Source organism: Panthera leo, chromosome C1, assembly GCF_018350215.1.
Source record: "Panthera leo isolate Ple1 chromosome C1, P.leo_Ple1_pat1.1, whole genome shotgun sequence".
Lineage (NCBI taxonomy): Eukaryota > Metazoa > Chordata > Mammalia > Carnivora > Felidae > Panthera > Panthera leo.
The window spans coordinates 55,358,876-55,377,769 of record NC_056686.1 but is presented as its reverse complement, the minus strand read 5'-3'; the positions used below and the strand labels follow the sequence as shown (position 1 = coordinate 55,377,769).

Sequence of the window (18,894 nt, the reverse complement as noted above, 5' to 3'; positions counted from 1 at the left end):
AAAACACTTCACAAGTTCTACTTAGTGTCAGCCATTGCTGGCATTCTGTCACTGTAGAATACAGCAATATCTGGTATGTTGCAAGCTTTCAAGATAGCCTGAACTTTAAAAAGTTGGTCCATTAGTTGTATCTGATGGATGTAAATTTGCCTCCTAGTTCACTTTGTGTCAAGAGCTAAAACTGTGAACCTAACTTTCTCTTATTGGTGGGTAATAACTGAAAATAAAGATTTTATTTTCATGCTCACTTCTTAAAAGTCATGAAAACAAATAGGAGCCCATTTATCGTTATGTGTTTTCTGACCTGTGTGTGCACCCCCAAAATAATCATTCCCCCCCCCCCCCCTTATATTTAGATTTTGTTTATGTGGGGTTTTTGTTAAACCAGGCTGTTGGATCACATTTGGAAGGGATACCTATTTCAATTAGAAAGCTGAATTCTTAACTTGTAAAATGAATTTCAAGGATTAACAGGACAATTGGCATTTCTTTTAGCAAATCACATTTTGAGTGTGAAAGTTTATCATACTGAATACCACTTTTTTTTTTTTTTAAACAAATGATACAATACTAAAAATCCCTTAATACAGGTCTCTAAATAATAGTGGTCCCTGACTGAATGTTGTAGTAAACTTTTATCTTGGTGCTTTTACATGGGAATAATGCCAGAGTTGATATTTATTACTAAGACGTTTTCAGCTTGCATTCACATAATTGGGATTTAGTTTATTTTTTAGTTTAATAGTCTTTTGAGACTTGTGTGGAATTAGGAAAGATTTTAAAATGTAGTAGGTACTACACATTCAGTTATTTAGTTTTATTTTAAACATGGAAGCAGGACACATCTCTAGGGTTGTAAATATATTTGGGGCTTATTTCTTGGTATAGGTTTGAAGGGAGACTATGAAGTACTCATTCTAATTGTATTATTTTTCCAATTGCTAGAGATCATTGCACTGAAATAGGAAAATTTTATTGTGCCATTAGGAAGTTTCATACAAAATCTAAATAATGTGTATTGGATATTTAAAACACATCTTTAAGAGCACTAGCATTACGTGGAAGGAACCAAAAATATTAAAAGGTTAAAACACAAGTGTGAAGCTCCTGGAACCTGAATGATTGTGACTTTAAGGTAAGATTATATCAGGTATATTAATCGATAGCTGTCCCAACTTTGAAGGAACTGGTATAGCAAATTCTAGGGCTTTCCAATACACGTAAATTCTACTTTCTAAAGAAAGTAAATTAATACCTAAAAAGTAGATTATAACCCATATTTTTCTAATTCTGAAATTAACCTGTGGTTAGCAAGTCTAAACATAAGTCCCATTTCCAAATTAGCTGGAGAAGGCCCAAAATGTGATTACTAGTATGCTTTACAGAGTAATAACAACTTGTAAAATGATCTCTTACCAAAGTTTCAGACCTAGAAATTAGTGAAATAATTCATTAACATGATTTACAAAACTGTCAAAGTTTATCATTAAGATGTTTATTAAGTGGCAGATTTTAGAAATTTGGGTTCAGTTCCTTTTTGCTCAGCCTAGGTTTACCTTGGACATGTCCTCACCTTAAATCCTATGTGATTTTTAAGTGAGGTAAATATGAAGGTTGTAGGAGGAGTGATTGAAGTAAGCCTGTTTCAGGCTGAGAGGAATTCACTAGATCAAAGAATATAGAGAAAAATTGTAACTAAAGGATGAGAAGTTTAATTTCATAAAATGGTTACGATATAAAGATACATTATTACTATCAAGATTTTGGCTTCAGGGAGATAGTTAACGTTGGAAATGAGTGTTTAAGTTCTGTATCTAAGCTAGGAGTCCACAGACTTCAGCCTGTGGCCTGCTTTTGTACAGTTGAGCAAAGAATGACTTCTACATTTTTTAAGGGTTAAAAACTAATCCTATATGAAGATGTAGCCCACAAAGCTTGAAACATATGTCCCTTCATGGAAAATCTTTGCAGACCCCTGGTCTAAGCTATCACTCCCAGGTCAACATGTGAGAGTTCTAGGTACAAATTAAATCCTAACCCACTGGAAGTTGTGAAGTTACAAGTATTTTAAAGCAAGTTACCTTTTAACTTCTACAATCAGAATAAGGGCAAGGTATCTGGTAGCCTGTTTAAGTAAAGATGGTCTTGTTCACAAAAGATTATGTAGCTTGTAACTCAAATGTATTCTCCTGAAAGTTGTTTAGGAAAGTGTAAATTTGCTATAAGATTATGCTTAATGCCATGATTATAGTTTAATGTTTTATGTTTCAGCAGTTTTTGTCAATGCTCTTTCTGATGTGTAGTGATTTTTCAGTGAGCTGAGAGTTGTGAACATTTTATATAGGTGAGGAAACAAAAGTCTGTTTTAATTAACTTCATAGGTTGAGCTGGGGTATCAATTACTGGATTCTTGAGGACTGCATTTCTCAGAGCTTAGAATATTCATTTGGGCAGAATTTCGATTTTGTGCCATTGATTACCTTATAAATAACTAGGAGTCAATTGTTTACTTCTGAATGGAAGGAAAGAAAAGATGAAAAATGACTCATGCAAGTTAGGAAATAATTTACCTAATTATGTTTTTGTTTGATATGTTAATTATGTAGGTACTTAAAGTGTTTTAAATCAGTAACTTTGTCCCTTTTGCTCTCCGTTTGGCTGGGTGTGGCAGTTCCTAGTGTGCTTATGTATGCTAAGCTTTGTGCTTGGAAGACCTATGAAAGATACCTGGTTATACCTGACAACTCTAATTAATAACAGGTTTTTTAAAACCTGTTTGGATAACATACCAGGTGTTGAGAGAGAAGCTCTGAACTGATCTTGATACGGTTTTATTTCTTAAACAGCTGTATTCAGTGTTACTGGTATGGAAATGTGGAGAGCAAAGGGCTAGTTAATATTCAGGATTGTGATATTTGGTGAACTGAGTAGGGAAAATGGATGGTACTGATTACACTCTTACCCTCAGTTACAGTTGTAGCTGATCATTTCTCTTAAAGAATTTAGGACTTAAAGAGCTCTCTTAGTTTGAAGAAATGGCACTGGTTTCCATCTACTTAGCATGAAAAGTTGTATGAAGTGGTCCAGCTGAATGTGGTTCTTGTTTGCCTGGTTTTGTTACATTGGACTAAAATTTTTTATTAGCTGATGAATAATGTCAGAAACTTTGTTTTGGGAACTTACTGAATTCCTTGTCTCACACCTAGGGTGTAATAATCCATAGCGAAATGTTGCTTTGTTTGGCAGCCACACTCTCAAAGTGCTCAGACTGCCAGAGGTAGTTGTGGAAATTGATGACTAAACACATTAAAGAAGATGCTGATTGTCACTACCACCTCATCAACTCCCAGTTTCATGGCTGAAAATGTATAAGCTTTCATAATTGGTGAATTGAACTAAACACAGTTACCGTTCTATTTATAGATAGATAGATGGTTTGTCTTTTCCCTGGAAATTCTGAATTTCCAGTGAAGCTTCCACACTTTTTTTTTTTTTCCAGTAGAGGAAGAACTTTTCCAAAAACTACAGATAATTTTGTTTCAACTTGATTCATGTACATAGTTACCAAGGTTTCATTTAAGTGTTAAAGTCTAAAGAGCTTCTGAAGGATGCATGAGAAGACTGGATTGGATAAAGCTACTTTTAAGATGTAAGTTTTACTGGTCACCGGGAAGGAAGTCAGCATCCATAGCAGGTATATTTTGTTAATGTATCCCTTGAAGATTGAGTGGCATTTAGTCACTGTGTTAACAAAATCTGGTAAATCAATGTTTTTAATAATTAGACTGACGCCCCCAAGCCCCAACACACTTCTTGAGTCTTGGTAGAGCTCTGGAAGTCATGTTGACAGAAGAAGAAGAGAAGGGCTTCGGATGCTGAATAATGCTAAGTGAAATAATCTGAGAAGATTTCCTCTTCAGGAGAAAACGAACAAAATTTATTAAGAGAAAATTGCCTATATATTGTTGATTAAAGAATTGAAATTTAACAAGCATCCTCCAGTTACGGGAGGGTATGGATGTTCCTCTTATTTTCAGGATCATCAGTCTTGCTCCTTAGAGTTACTAGATTTTTAAAATAACTACAGTTTTTTTGAGGAAAAATTTGAATTGATTTAAGATTGCATCTATAGCTGGAGAAATGGCTTACTGACTTAATTATCCTTGCAAGTTATTTTAGTCTATTGCAAGCAGGTCAAAGTGGGTGTTTTCTAAAAATTGTCTTTGCAGCTGCTCTGAAAATCTACCCTGCCATAGACCAGGAGGGGTAAACTAAAGGGAATGTATAGGAATGCAAAGGAATCTAGTCAAAGTTGTAATACAAGTATGAGGAGAAGAAACTTAGGAAAAGTATTTTCTACAGAGGGACAAATGATCTTTTACTCTCTATGTGGTGGAATAAAGTAAGATTTCTGTTTCTAAATGAAATCTATGATCCTCTATTTTCACCTTGAGAGAGGTTTTTTGGTTGGGGAGAGGTAGGGATGTGTGTCTCCAGGCTCCTTGGTTTTAGATGGCACAAGAAATGTGCCCTCAGCTTAACATAGGCATATCGTCCGCTAATGTTGGAAGATGTATTTAATTGCCATTTTAGCAGCTGAATTGAGATTTTCTTTCATAAAGAACAAATGTCTTATGTTACTGATTTTCACCCGGTTTATAAGGAATATTTTCAGTTTTTTGAACTAGTAAAAGTATCCTGCTATGGGGTGTTAGGGCCTTTTCAGTGACAATTCAGGGCTTTGAGAACAGTTTCTTCTCTGAGAAACTCCCTAATAGTTACTGTAGTATTCCCTTGGGGTCCTAGTAACCTCTAGGTAGGTAGTAAGATATCTAAAATTGACAAGATACGTAACATTCTTTTACCTACATAAGGCCAGGGTCTCGCAAGGAAGAATTCTTTAAATTTGTGGAAATTAAAACAGGTATGAATTGACTTAAAGGTAAACTATGACAGCACATAAATATGTTTGTGTGTCCCAGAGATGTGATTGAAATCTCAGCAGAACCAACTTAAGAATGGTTTTGCTGCTGAAATAAATGACCCCTCGCAAAATGAGTCAGTTACTACAGAATGGAGGAGGACATTAATGTTTCAACAATTTACATAAGCAAAAATATTAAGTCAAATGCAGCCCTAAGAGAGCCTTTTACTTGGAAAAAATCAATAGGTAAGTTAAGTAGAGTAATTGCTATTTTAATTAAAGACAACATTGCTCTGGTTATTTTTCTATTGAAAAGGCATAATGTTTTTATATGTAGCTTTAAATACTCCATTTATCAATTTCCTTTAAATAATGGAGTTGACTGGGAGTGTTAGTTACTTCCTTTCTGTGGCCTACCTGTGTCTTATAGGACTTAGATTAGCTGGAGAGATAAATTAGCAAGTTCAGGAGTGCCAGATTTTTTCTGGTCATTTAAGATTTACCAAGGTTTTATGTAGATTTCTCAAGAAAAATAACGATGTAGAACTTTAAAAGTATGGAAATGCCAGTTTTTTGTTACCTAGTAAAAATAGCATCAAAGATTTTTATGGAATTATAGTCAACTATAGTCAAAACCCCAGTTGACATAAATTTGTAGAGCAGTCTTTTGCATAGGAAAGAATTATAAAGGTTATTCTCTGAAACAAGACTCTCCAGTATCAGGTATTAGTTATATGACTTAGAAGTTACTTAATTTGTATGTTTCCCCACCTGAGTAGTGGGTATTAATACCTTAACCAGTCAGAGTGAGCACTGCATTAATAACACCCTTCAAAAATGCATGTACTAAGGACTGTGTTTGATGTTACTGGTCATTATTCCGTTAGAATGGGGATTTGGGGGAAATTGGCTTATGATAAAAACTTTGTATTTCCAAGATCCACTGCTTTTAAGTTATTACCCTAAAATTTCTAACCCCCACCCTTACCAAGCATGTCACCTACTTTGCCTTTTTTACTTTTCTGCTGTGCCCTCTGACAGGAGTACTAATGGTCAGTGAAAGTGCCAAACACGGTGGAGGATGAAAGCAGCATGGGCTTAAAGTGCTCAATAGGGTCTGTCTCTAGATCCACTGTTTCAAGTCTTCGGAAGGAAATTGGTAATAACTTCATATTTTATTGACTTTATCCTATTACAAGAGTAATGAGTTTTTGGTGAAAAGAATGTAATTTAAAAACCTATGGCTAGAGATAGCCACTACAGCATCTTGGTGTATATTCTTCCAGGGTTTGTTTGTTTTGCATTGATTTATAAAAGTGAGATGATTCAGTTCAGCCTTTTGAAACTGACCATTTCCATGTCCAATATTATACTTGTAAAAAGCATGTATAGTATGCTTTTCATCAGTTCAAAGATCCATTCCAATTTCAGGCATGTTAAAATGGTGGGGCAGGGGGAACATCCATCATGGAAATTGATGGCATATTAGAGTTTAGCACTTTTTCCTACTCAGAGCATAAAGTAATGGTGTGTCCTAAAACTAGTGGAATCTTAGATTCCATAAAACTGTTGTATAGATTATAGTTTAACCAGGTACCTACTGAAGGGCATTTAGGCCCCCTCTCCATTTTAATGTATGGTGTGATCAGTCCTTTATCCTATTTGATGTTTATACTGTTCTTTAGTCTGCATTGCTAGGTGTGGAGTTGGCTTATTCAAATTTTATTGAATATTATTGTCCAACTGCTTCCAGAAAGCCAACTACATTCCTGGTTGTGCGCACCAGTTTATTCTAATTTGATACGTGAAAAATGGCATTATCTTTCATTCCTTTGATTATAGGTGATTGTTTTATGCTTACCAGGCAGTTACATGTGTTGTGAGTTGGCTCTACTCAGTCCATTTTACTTTAAAGTGTTGGCTTTTTTCATATTGATCTGTAAGAGCACCTAATTTAGTTATTTGGGGGCATATATTGCAACTATTTTTTATCTAACTTGGTGTGTGTGTTTTGCAAAGTTTTAGTTTATTGGAGCTTTAGTATAGGCTGCGATGTAAAGATCTCACTTCTTTCCATTGACAGGCAATTGATTAAATTGCTTATCTTTTATTAGTGGAAAGGAAGAAACCTTTCTGATCTCTTAATTCTAGAGAAGTGATTTACTTGAGAGTTCACCTATCAGCCTTTCATAGGGTGGATACTATGAATGTCCAGGAGTCCTGCAGGTTAGGAAGAGAAAAACTGGGCTCCTTTGGAGGACTTGAGCTGAGATATTGGAACAGATCACAACTGTATCATGAAGGAAAAAGACAGCCTAATGGAGAAAAACCAAGAATCGAACATAGGGGATTGACAGGAATAGAATGTGCCTAGCTGGCATGTTTTTCACTGGCCTCAGGGCATTGGTGAGTTGCAGCTGTGGGCTATTAATGGAAGCTGAGAAATTAGGACAGAAGTGAAAAGTCAGTAAAGGGAAAGAACTAGATAACACTAGTTTGACTTTCTTACTGCCTAAAAGGAAGACAGAGACCCAGGAAGTAGAATCTCTAGCTTCTGGGAAAGAGGGTCCTTTCAAGGGGCAATGTCAGATAAGAATCTCTGCACAAGAATTAGTGGTGGAGATTCCCATGAATCCATTAAGAGTAAACTTGGACTCTATTTGTAGTATTTAGGTCTCAGAGAATTAAGGAGTTTGATGTGTTTCAGTAGAGCAGAGATTTCCGTGTTGGCTTTGGGATGTATGGAAGGCGTGAGGATTAAAATCATAGCTAATTTTCCTGTGTAATGAAAGTTGGGTGTATGAATATGTATGAATATTTATGAGTTCCACCTAGTCCTGGTTAAAGGAGGCAGCCCAATTTGGTATTTTGACTGCATCTGCAGGATGAGGGGATTGTAATCAAAAACTACTTGGCAAAGGCAGAACAGGGTTACCCATCCTCTGTCATTCATGGAAAGAGGATATTGTCATTCATGGAAAGAGGATATTTTATCTGGCAGAGTGAGCAGCCAAAGGCATGCTCAAATAGGTCTTTAAAATAAGAACCACTGCTACATGTATTATATAGCAATGCTGTCAGTGAACAGTAGGGTAGAATGTTGGGAATGAAGAACAAATACAAACTCAAGTGTCCCAATAAAAGGAAGCAGGCACAGCTAGATTGGCTTCTGGAACAGAAGGAACAAGGTGAAAACAGTGGTAGGTGATGGCTCCTTAATTTTACTGATAGCCTATTGTGAACCAGGTATGGTGTGAGGGAAGCAGATCGTTCCTGCCTTCAAGTTATTTACAGTCCAGTAAATTCTTTATTTTTACTTTCTAGGAACACACATAACTGCAGTATCACTTGGGAAAGGGAAAGGGTCTAGAGGGGTAATAGGGAGACTGGGAGTTGGGTGTTGGGCCGAGTGGAGAGGGGAAGAATGACTAAGATGGGTATCAGGCCAGCAAAAGAAAAATCAGAGCTAGGTAAAGCAGGTATTGCCACAAGAGAAGTTGGCTCCCATTGTCAAGAGGTGACAGGTTAGCCTGCTTCTGAGGAGGTGGCCTTGTCTGTTACGACACACTGTAAACAGTCAAACAAGGGGCACTGCATCTTGGGTATAGACAAACGCTGAAGCTGCTGCGATTCAAGAAACCATGTGTGGCGGTGCTGAGCAGCACCTAAATAGAGTAGAATAGGGATGGAACTTACTAAGCTTCTCAAAGAAAGCCTGAAAGAACTGTATTAAATCTGGAATGGCAGGAAGCATAAAGAATTAAACATGAACAAGCAGAGCAAATGTTCATCACTTGAGTTCCTAGAGCTCTGAGGGACATTTGGTAAACCAAAGCTGTCTCAGTGCCAGTGTTTGGTTTGGGATCAGGCTGGGGTGTAGGCCCTGAGCTTGACAGGGATTTAAGAAGGTTTCTTGGACTTTTCATCCTGTTACTTTGGAAAGGGTACTATTAGCATTTTGGAAAGACTTCCCTTACCAGCTTAGCAGAAGGGCTTACAGTGAAGGGATAGAAGCAGTGATGGGGTGGGGAAGGTGACAAGCCAGCGGCCACAGCTTTAAGTGAATACAACATGTATCATGTTCCAAGTTCATGCTGGGAAAAAGAATTACCTCCTAGGCTCAGTTCAGCATCAGTTCTGTCTTCCTGAGGAAGGAAAAGCAGGATGCCTTGGGGAGAAAGGGTTGACATAAGTGCAACCATTAGACCCTGAGATAGCCCTGATCCTGAAGGCAACAGCTGCTACAGCAGAAAGAAGAGGAAACAAGGTGTCAGAAAGCCTTGGGCCCACTCCTTTCCAAAACATTGGATTTCAGAGGGGGGAAGCTGTTTTCCCAAGGTCATATTGTGGGTTTACAGGAACTTTCCACCAGTAAGTTGTTCTTGATTCACTGAAAGAGGGTGAAGACAGAATAAAACAATAGGAAAAAGGTGTATTTGTACAGGCTTTCACAAATAAGAACAGTCATGACCATTTGGGAGCTCTTGTAATACTGATGTTCACCACGATCTTTTACATCCTCCTCTGTAAAACTGGGTTGATCTGTTTTGAAGACTCATTGTAATTCTTACTGGTGGATCCGTAATTTAGACCTGTACCCTCCTATATGTGACTAATTACAATCAAAATTCACTTCTCAGTCGTACTAGACATTCCAAAGTGGTCAAGAGCCAATGTGGTTCATATCTACTGCAGCGAACAGTAAAGAAATGTAGAGAACATTTCTGCCTTAGGCCTATTGGATGCTTCTGATCTAGGTGTATGACTTGGTATGGAGTAGCAGCTTTATAAAGCTTGGATTCTTAGCCCTTGCTAGTAAGAGCCTTGGTTTCCATTCTCTCCTTTCCCTTTACTGGCCAACCTGGCAAAGAAAGTTGTGGGAACCCAGATTGGAGTCTCTAGGTACACACGGTGTACCATTGAATCTTGGATAACACAAGTTTGAACTGTGTGGGTCTACTTAGGTGGATTTTCTTCAATAAATACAGTACTATAAATCTTTTTCCTTACGATTTTCTTAACATTTTTTTTCTCTAGCTTCAAGAATACAGTATATAAAATACATCTACAAAATAAGTGTTTATGTTACCAGTAAGAGTGGTCAAAAAGCGAACAATGGTTAATTTTCTGAGGAGTCACAAGTTATGCAGATTTAAGCCTGTGCCCCTAACCCTCACACTGTTCAAGGGTTAACTATAGTCCTAAGGCTCTGGAGAAGGCAAGACAGGCATCTGGGTTACAGCCAATTCTCAGTTCCCAAGACAAACCCTGGGCTTTTTGTTTGCCCTCTATTTGGAAACAGACCTGATAGCAGCACCCCAGAGGTGATGACCACTGGAGCAGTGTGGGCTGGGGATGAGAGACACATTGGGGGCTGGGAGCACATGGACTTTCCGAGCTTCACCACTCACAGCATGAGGGAGCTGCACCCCATCTTTAACCGATCCAGAGTCAGCTTCTTATCACAGGAGAAGGTGAGTGGGTGAAGAGAACTTGAGGGGAAAATGGAAAGAGAGATGTGCTGAGGCTTTAGTTCTTCCAGAGGATCAGTTATAGGAGCTTCATGTGAAGGAAGATACTCTATGTTGGAGGGTAAGTATCCCTCATGGGTGGGAAGGTAGTCCACTGGGAGTACTGTCACAGGGCCAGCTAGGTGTCCTGGCTTTGAGTCAGGGCTCCTGCTCCCCAACATCTTGTACAGATCCACTAGTCCTGTCTCTGCTATGAGAGCTTTGGGAGGTGGTAGGCTTGAGGCACTATATCCTGTGTCTTCCTCAGAGGTATAGTGACCTTGGATTTCTTGTCCCTTGTCTGGCCAGTGGGGGTGATGAGGATGTCTGAAGACTGGGGTCACTTGATGCAGGACTTCACTGATAACCAGAGGCTCAGGTTCTTCAGGAGTGGGCCAGTCTGTCAGGAGCCTGTCCAAGGGTAGCTGCATCTTCTGAGAAAGGGGAGGAACAGGCTAATAATACAGCTCTGTTACAGAAGTATCCTTTGACAACTGACTTCAGGGTTCTGAAAGGCCTTGCAGCCTGCATCGCCTGATTGGTTCTAGGTGGGACATCGTGGGACCTTGACTTTGTGGCAGGAGTGAAACAGTTAACATCGTCGGGGAGCAGACAGGAGCCATGGACTTCTCAACCCCTGCCAATGAGTGATTACCTACCAAACTTAACCTTCAACCAGACTACTTCTGAGGAGTCCAACTGTACTAGCTATTTCTTAGGACAGAGAGCATGGTGGGTGCCAAGGGAAGGCTGAACTTGCCTCCGTCTGGGGGAGGAGGCAGGGAGGACTTTAAAAGTCACACTAGAGCTGAATCTTGAGAGAGACTTTCCAGGTAGGAAGGTGGTGGGCAAGGAGGACTGGTCTATTCTGGAACATGCTAGTTCTCTCTTTTGACAGGTAAACATAAGCTTTGGAAATACAAGGTCACATGATGAAGAGAATTTTAAGGGATGCTAATGAGTTTGAGCTTTGATACAACTAAATGGTCCAGGGTAATAATCTCAGTTCTCTTAAGAAAGACCTTCTGGAGTAACTTTTGGAAAAAATTTTCATCTTTTTTTCCCCTATAGCTAATTTTTTCTACTCTTATCTTGGTCAGCATCACTTCAGTTACCAGTTCTTCAATGTCCAGTCTCTTTCCTTTCTAAACTTACTACAGATTCCTGAGTCCTCCAGGTCCAACCACTCTGTTAACATTTCTCTTTCTGGGCTTCATTGGACTCTACTTATACCCTCAAAACTATCTTTCACACTGCTTGATCTTTTTAAAGCAGAGTTCCAAAGCCTTTAACAGCTCAGACTTACATAGTGAAGCTTCCCAGCCTGTAGTTTGGCAGTCAGGTTCCTGCACCTTCCTCTACCTCCCCATATTTCCATTCAAAAACTTTCAGGCACACCGTCCTGGTCTTACTAAGCACATTACTAAGCCACCAACACACTTGGGCTTCCACTGCTAGCCTCCCACCCTCCTGTTTTCTGCACCTTTTTCTGCTTGATGCCTTCCTCTTTCATGAAGGCCTTCTTTGTACATGATGTTTTATACGGTCAAATTTTTTTTTGTTTTTCACATGTCCGTAAGCCATCTGCAAATAGAGATCTTTCATGCCTGAAGGGAAGAGTAGGATGACAGGGAAAACCCTGAGGATTACTCCCAACTCTGATATTCAATAGCCTGGGAAATCTCCATCAACCTCTCTGGCTTTTTGTTCCCTCATCTGTCAAATGCCAAGTTGTGCAAGAGTGGTTTTTGGTCTGGACTTGCTTCTGATGTCCCCTTCCTTTCCTTGAGCATGACAAGCATCCAAAAGTGAATGATGGTGAGGTCTCAGGACAGACTTCCACAAAGGACACTGACAAGCTAGAGGGTAAGTGCGTGTGTGGGGTTTTTTGGGGGGTGGGCGTGGGGGGAAGTATTCTTTTCTGATGGTTACTCAAACTGGCCCTGGCACAACAGTCTGGCTTGGAAGATGGCCTTTAGCTCTGGGAAGCACAGCTGCCATTTTCTCTGCTTTGGCTGCCAAAGCACGGTTACCCCAGATGTGGGAGGGACTATACGGGGTCAGAAATGGCTTATTTTTTCCATAAGTGGGGCATTTGCTCTGCCTTCTTGAAGACTTTGGCCATATTGGTAGAGCCTGCTCCTCAGAGTGTGTACAAAGCAGGCTCTCTGGGTAACATGTCCTAGGGCAAGTCCTCAGGTATCTCAAGGGCATTGTTTAGCTTCTACAGGCTCAAAATGGAGAACATCCTAGTGGTTGCCTTTATGATTTGGCCTTTTCCTCCAGAGCTTAAAGACCTGTTTTTTAGCCACATCTTAAGAAGTAGTACAGGGATCTAAGGCCTGAGAATTTTGTTGGAGGTGAAAGACAGACTGTTGTGCTTCTGATGTCTGCCTCAGCCTCTAACGGGAGAGAAGGGTCTTTAGAAGCAGTGTGCCCACTTCAAGGGTCAAGTGACATGGGGTTCTGAGGCTGCCTCAAGGCCATCACCACAGATACCATGTTTAAGCTAAATTTTATTTTCTAATTTACTGGGGTTTTTTTTTGTTTTTGTTTTTTTGTTCTGCAAAAGACCTATATATGCACATCATTTTGTAATGAAAGACTCTGTAATGCAAATTAAGTGGCCCTCTTATCTCCAAGTCACTACCCAAAGCCAACCAACATTATCAGTTTCCTATGTAGGCTTCCGAGAAATATCCTATACATTGCTGGAGTTGAGTGTATATAAAATTTCTCTCTTTATACAAATGAAACCCACTTTAGACAGCCGTTACAAACTTTTTTTTTTTTTTTTTTTTTTTTACCTTTAGGTGTCTTAGGGACTTTTAGACACATTATAGATCTTTTTTTTTTTTTTTCAGTAGTTGCATAATATCCTGTTGTATGGATGTACCCACATGTTTAACCTGCTCCCCTGGTGGCAGGTTCCATTATGCCCAATTTTTTGGCTTCTATTTATAATGCTACAATGAACTTCAGGCCTATGTATGGCAATTTCTTCTATCTTTTTCCTTGTTACTGTCTCTAATCCTTTGTATGTCTTTCTCAGCATTTCTTCTAGGTTTTTATGGGCCCTTCATAGGCCTTGTCTGCCTCTGTATCCCCTCATGCTCAAACAGGCAAACAGAGACCATGACGCCAAAGCTACAAGTTTGGGAGCCAGGTGTCCGGGACTGACCCAGAGCTGCTTCCCACTGTGCTATTTCAGGCTCTTAGGACTTGGGACTGTGGAATGTCAGCATTGGAAGACAGGGATCTTAAAGCTCAGCTGACTCAGCTCCTGGTACTTGAATCCCCTCTGACACTAGCATTGGTGTCCTTATTGAGTGCATGACCATAGATCATTGCAAGATTGCCACCAAGTGAGGGCCCAGTGTGTGAATACCTCTTCAGTTAGTCTGTTCAGCTCAGAGGTGTTGACTACTAGAAATACTCCGCTCACCCTATGCTTAAAGATCTTTTAGAGCCTATAATACAAAGGCAGATGGCACATTCTACTTGTATGTGAATCCAGGATCCACCATTTTAGCTGGCTAGCGTTAGGCAAGTTACTTAGTCCTCAGTGCCTCAGTTTTCTCATCTGAAAAATGGGCATAACAATAGTACAGCCTCATAAAGCTGTTGTATGGATTAGATTTTAATGCTTGAGAAAGGTTTTTTTGAGTGGCTGGCATATAAAAGTTTTATATATATATATGTATATGTATATATATATAATATATATTATAGATATAACTCATTGTGCTTGGCTTTATTGCACTTTGGATACTGTGTTTTGTTTTGTTTTGTTTTTTTACAAAATGAAGGTTTGTGGCAATCCTGCTTCAAAAAAGTCTACTGGCATAATATTTCCAACAGCATTTGCTCACTTTGTGTTTCTGTCATATTTTGGTAATTCTTGGAACATTTCAAACTTCTTCATTATTTGTTTTGGTGATTTGTGTTGAGTGATTATGACTTGCTGAAAGCTCAGATGAGGATTAGCATTTTTTAGTAATAAAGTGTTTTTAAATTAAGGTATATACGTTATGTTTTTAGACAGTGCATTGCACACTTAATAGACCTACAGTATAGTAAAAACATAACTTTACTAGGAAACCCAAAAAGTCATTTACCTTTATTGCAGTATTTGCTTTATTGTGGTTTGAAACCAAATCTGCAATAAATCTGGCATGTGCCTGTATATATAAACATGAATATATTATTTTTTTGAGAGACAGAGTGCATGTGTGCAAGTGGGGGAAGGGCAGAGGGAGAGAGAGAATCTCAGGGAGGCTCCATGGCCGGTGTGAGTCTGATACGGGGCTCGATCTCATGAATTCGAGTCATGACCTGAGCTGAAATCAAGAGTCAGTTACTTAACTGACTGAGCCACCCAGGCGCCCCTGAATATATTATTTAATAATATAGTTATATACTATATTATATGTAATTATGTATCCTGTATATAATATATATAAAATAAATATATAATCATATGTGCACATATATAAAAGCTACTATTATTATTATTGTTCTTGTTAATGTAACTTAACAGAGACAAAATCCCTCAACAGTGAAAGGAGATGTCAAGTGTGAGTCTTTCCGGAAATAAAGTGAAGGATCTTTGCCTTGTATGATGCATGTGCTTTACATGGCATCTTACTCAATCCTCACAAACAGTATACATGGGAGATATTATCAATTCCTGTTTTACAGAGGATGAAACTTGGGCTCAGATCATCAGGCAGGTTGCCCAAGGGCCATCCACATGGTGAGTGGCGAGGTGGGTCTGCACCCAAACTTTATTTCAAAGGCACTAATTGCAGTGACCTCAATTCCCACTGAGACAGACACGGCTGAAACCTGCTCTTTCCCTGAGCAGCGGCTGGTACCACTACCTTCTTGCCTGAGGAAGGGTGTGGATGAGAGAATTTACTGCATAACTGAGGAGAAGAATCCTGGAGGAGAATGTCTAGCAAGTGTGAGAAATAGAGTGTGGGGCTGCAAGGTCCTGGGCAACGGGAAGAATATTGGCATCCTGCCTTTGTCCCATTGGCTCCCCTTAAATGCACAGTGTTGCTCCATGTCCAGATGCCTCCAACTCCCAGACCCCTCACCCAAGATGACCAGCTTGCCCCCCGTGAGCTGTTCTCACCACCTCGGGCTGTGCGGCAATGCCCTTCCCATCCTTTACTCTCCATTCTCCCATCTGCCAGCAGAGCAACCTCTCCTTTAAAACCTTCTCCTTGCACAATGGAATGACTGGCTTCCTGCCAATGCCAAAATAGTCTGAGCTCTATTTATCTGTTCAATGCCCAGGACAGGAAATGTCACAGTAAAGCTTCAGTTCTCTTAAATTTGGATGAGTCAGGCTAGTGCTCAGCAAATGGCAAAAATACTTGCTTTTTTATGTCTTTTGAAGAATTGAGGTGAGGAGGTGAGGAGGGAACCTATGGCATAGAGAGGAATGAAAAGCTATGGGTCTTTTAGTCTTTTGGGCATAAGCTTCAGAAAATTCCTGTGTATGGGAGTGTTGACTCAGTTGGTAACCTAGCACTAGGGGCTTCAGCTTATCCATAGGGACTAATGAGCACCTAGGTCTCCTGATAACTCTAATGGGAAACTTAGATCACTGGAATTCTATCAATTCACCACTAAGGCATTATAACCTTACCTCCACAGTGGGGTATTTCTTGGCCCAAGTACTATTGGCTGGGTCTGGAATTTCTTTACTACACCACTGAGGTCTGAGGGCTGAAAGGAGAACAAATACCCTACAGATAAAGAAAACAATGACATCTGGTTAAGCATGCACACACACAATGTCATGGAAGCATCGGTTCTTAGTGTGGTGATTTCACGGTAGGAGTGTGCAAATGAATAAAATAAAAAACACTGAAGGAGAAAGATGATGCATCATCCAAGGCTAGACTAGTTTTCTCTGAAGTTCAGATAGATGATAGTCATAATGCAACCATTTGGGGTTTGCTAAATAAATTATGGAACTTTTACTCAACAAATGTTTAGCTGTCACTGTCCAGCCATGCATTCATTCAACAAGCACCGACTGAACCCCTAATGTATGATGAGCACATGCCATATCCTGGGGATGAAAAAACAAACAAGAAGACATGGTTCCCACCTGTGGAGAACTTACTATTTAGTTTAAAATGTTTATAAAGAGTTTGTTATATGCTAACTAACTTGGATGTAAATCTAAAAAAAATTTTTTAAAGTTTGTAATAACAGGTAAAGTATTATGCTAAAAGGAAAAAAGGGAAAAAAAAACAAAAACAAAAACCACCACAACAAAGAACAAAACAGGAACAATAACAATGTTAAAAAATGCCTAGGAAAAAAATGCCTAGGAAAAAAATACCATATGGAAATATCCAAACTGTTAACAGTAGTTGTACTTGATGATCAGAAGAACTATGGGTCTTTTTTTCTTTATCCTCTGGTTTTTAAAAAATACCTTAAAATGTGTTTATATTACTTTTATGACATGAAAGGAAAAAAGTCCTAAAAATGTTTCTAATAAATGCATGTGAGTTAAATGTTTTATTTTTTAAAAATTCAAAGCGAATATGAAACATTTTTGAAGAACTGGCTTTAATAAGCTTTGATATTTAATAAGAATGGAAAGCTTTCGGGATGTTTAGCCCTTTGAAGCAAGTGATGTGTCTGTGTGACTGGTTTCTCTCCGAACAACTGTGAGCAGAGGTACCTGTGACCCAGTACAGATCATACAGATGAGGACAATGTCCAAGGGATGCTCAGCCACTAAAGCAGAAGACAACGGGGTCCCTAATGACTGTGTGGAGCATGGCTGCCAACCGACCTGGATGACTTACTTCAGGACTATTATGTGGGAGAGAAATAAACTATTTTTAAAGCCATATATCTGGGGGTGTTTGTTTTCTTTTAACAAAAAAAGCTTTCACCCTAACTGGTAATATTTCCCTGAAGAGGATGAATGTGATCCTACTTGATTCTATTTGAATTCAACTTTTTCAAAGTCTACCTAAAGAGAGCTCTGCTTTGAAGTATCTATCACATATGAGAGCTTCAATAAATGTAAAGCCTTTCAGATAAGTTCAATGGCTAATAGAATGACTTTGAGCTAGTTTCATTTTGACCTCTTCTCTTACTTTACACAACATTTGAAGAAAACTCTTTATCGAATAACTCTAAAAAATTCTCTTTACAAAATAATGCCTAAAGAAATTGTAGAAAATAAATAGAACTAAAATCCCATTATTCTATATCCTGGTAAACTACCATTCATTAATATTTTGGTGCATATCCTTGGGGTAGAGAGCGTTAATCACTACCCAATACTCCCTCATCCTCTTCCTTAGGAAAAGGACCCTGATTTACTGGGGTGACAACAAGCCCAGCTGTAGGACCGCAATTTTAAATCTCCCTTGCTCCAGTTCTGGCCAATGTGTAACCAGAAGTATCATGTCTGACTTCTTCATGTAAAAGCTCCTGAAAAGGGAAATAATGGGTACCTTGCTTCTTTCTCCCTATAGTTGTAGAATGCAGGCATGATGGCTATAGTTCCTGCAGTCATTGGACCATGGAATGAGCTTGTGGAAGCCAAGTCCAGATAATGGCACAAAAAGATCAAAAGAGCCTAGATGCCTGGTGACTATAGAGCTACCACACCAGCCCTTAACCTGAATTTACTTCCTTAACCTGGGCGAGAAAGTCCAGGGCTAGCTAGTTTAAGTCCTATTATTTGGTATATAGAACCAAATTTAATGCTAAATGGTCTGTCTTAGATATAGGTATGCATGTGTACATGTACTTTTTAAAGTACATACTGCTTTGCAACCTTTGTAAAATGTAATATTGCAGATATACCATTTTATTTTCTGTCTTTAATGGATATAATATGCTATACAGCATGAGATATATTGTGATGTAGTAAAACAACCCCATATCACTGGACATTTAGGTTATTTCATATTTTCCTTCAACGAACAATACTTCAGTGAACGTATTTGCCATTAAATATCTGTATATACTTAGACTAAATTTCCAGTTAGGAATTGATAGGTCATAGGTCTATTTTAAAACTTTAAAAAAAATTTTAACATAATACTGTTGTCCAAGAAAGTTGAATAAATTTAGTCTGCTACCAGCAATGTATGAGAACGTCCGTTTCTTTGACGCATAGTGGCAACAGCTATTGTCATTTTAAAACATCACATTGCTGAAATTGGAAAATATAATCAACTCACTTTTGCCGGAAGTAACGCGTTGAGAAAATGCCCACTATGACGACAGCAACGCAAATGCTTGGTGCCACAAACACACTCCAATTGGCTTTACCTGAAAAGTTAGCAAATCCTGTGACTGAGTTATCTTCAATGAACATCTTAAAATACTTGCATGAACCCTCTGGCACCTACCCACAGCTACTGGCTAGCTAGATGGGCTCAGGAAAAAGGCCAACTTGTTTTTGTT

General features: G+C 38.9%; 1 protein-coding gene across 1 annotated transcript in view; it reads right to left on the bottom strand.

The window, feature by feature from the left end:
• IL12RB2 (interleukin 12 receptor subunit beta 2) overlaps positions 1–18,894 on the bottom strand; it is a 143,370-nt gene that overhangs the window by 57,063 nt on the left and 67,413 nt on the right. Inside the window, exons 14-15 of the mRNA XM_042952075.1 lie at positions 18,669–18,759; positions 16,094–16,193 (exon numbers count right to left, since the gene is read on the bottom strand). Of these exons, the coding sequence (XP_042808009.1) occupies positions 16,094–16,193; positions 18,669–18,759 (191 nt within the window). The remainder of the gene's footprint in view (positions 1–16,093; positions 16,194–18,668; positions 18,760–18,894) is intronic.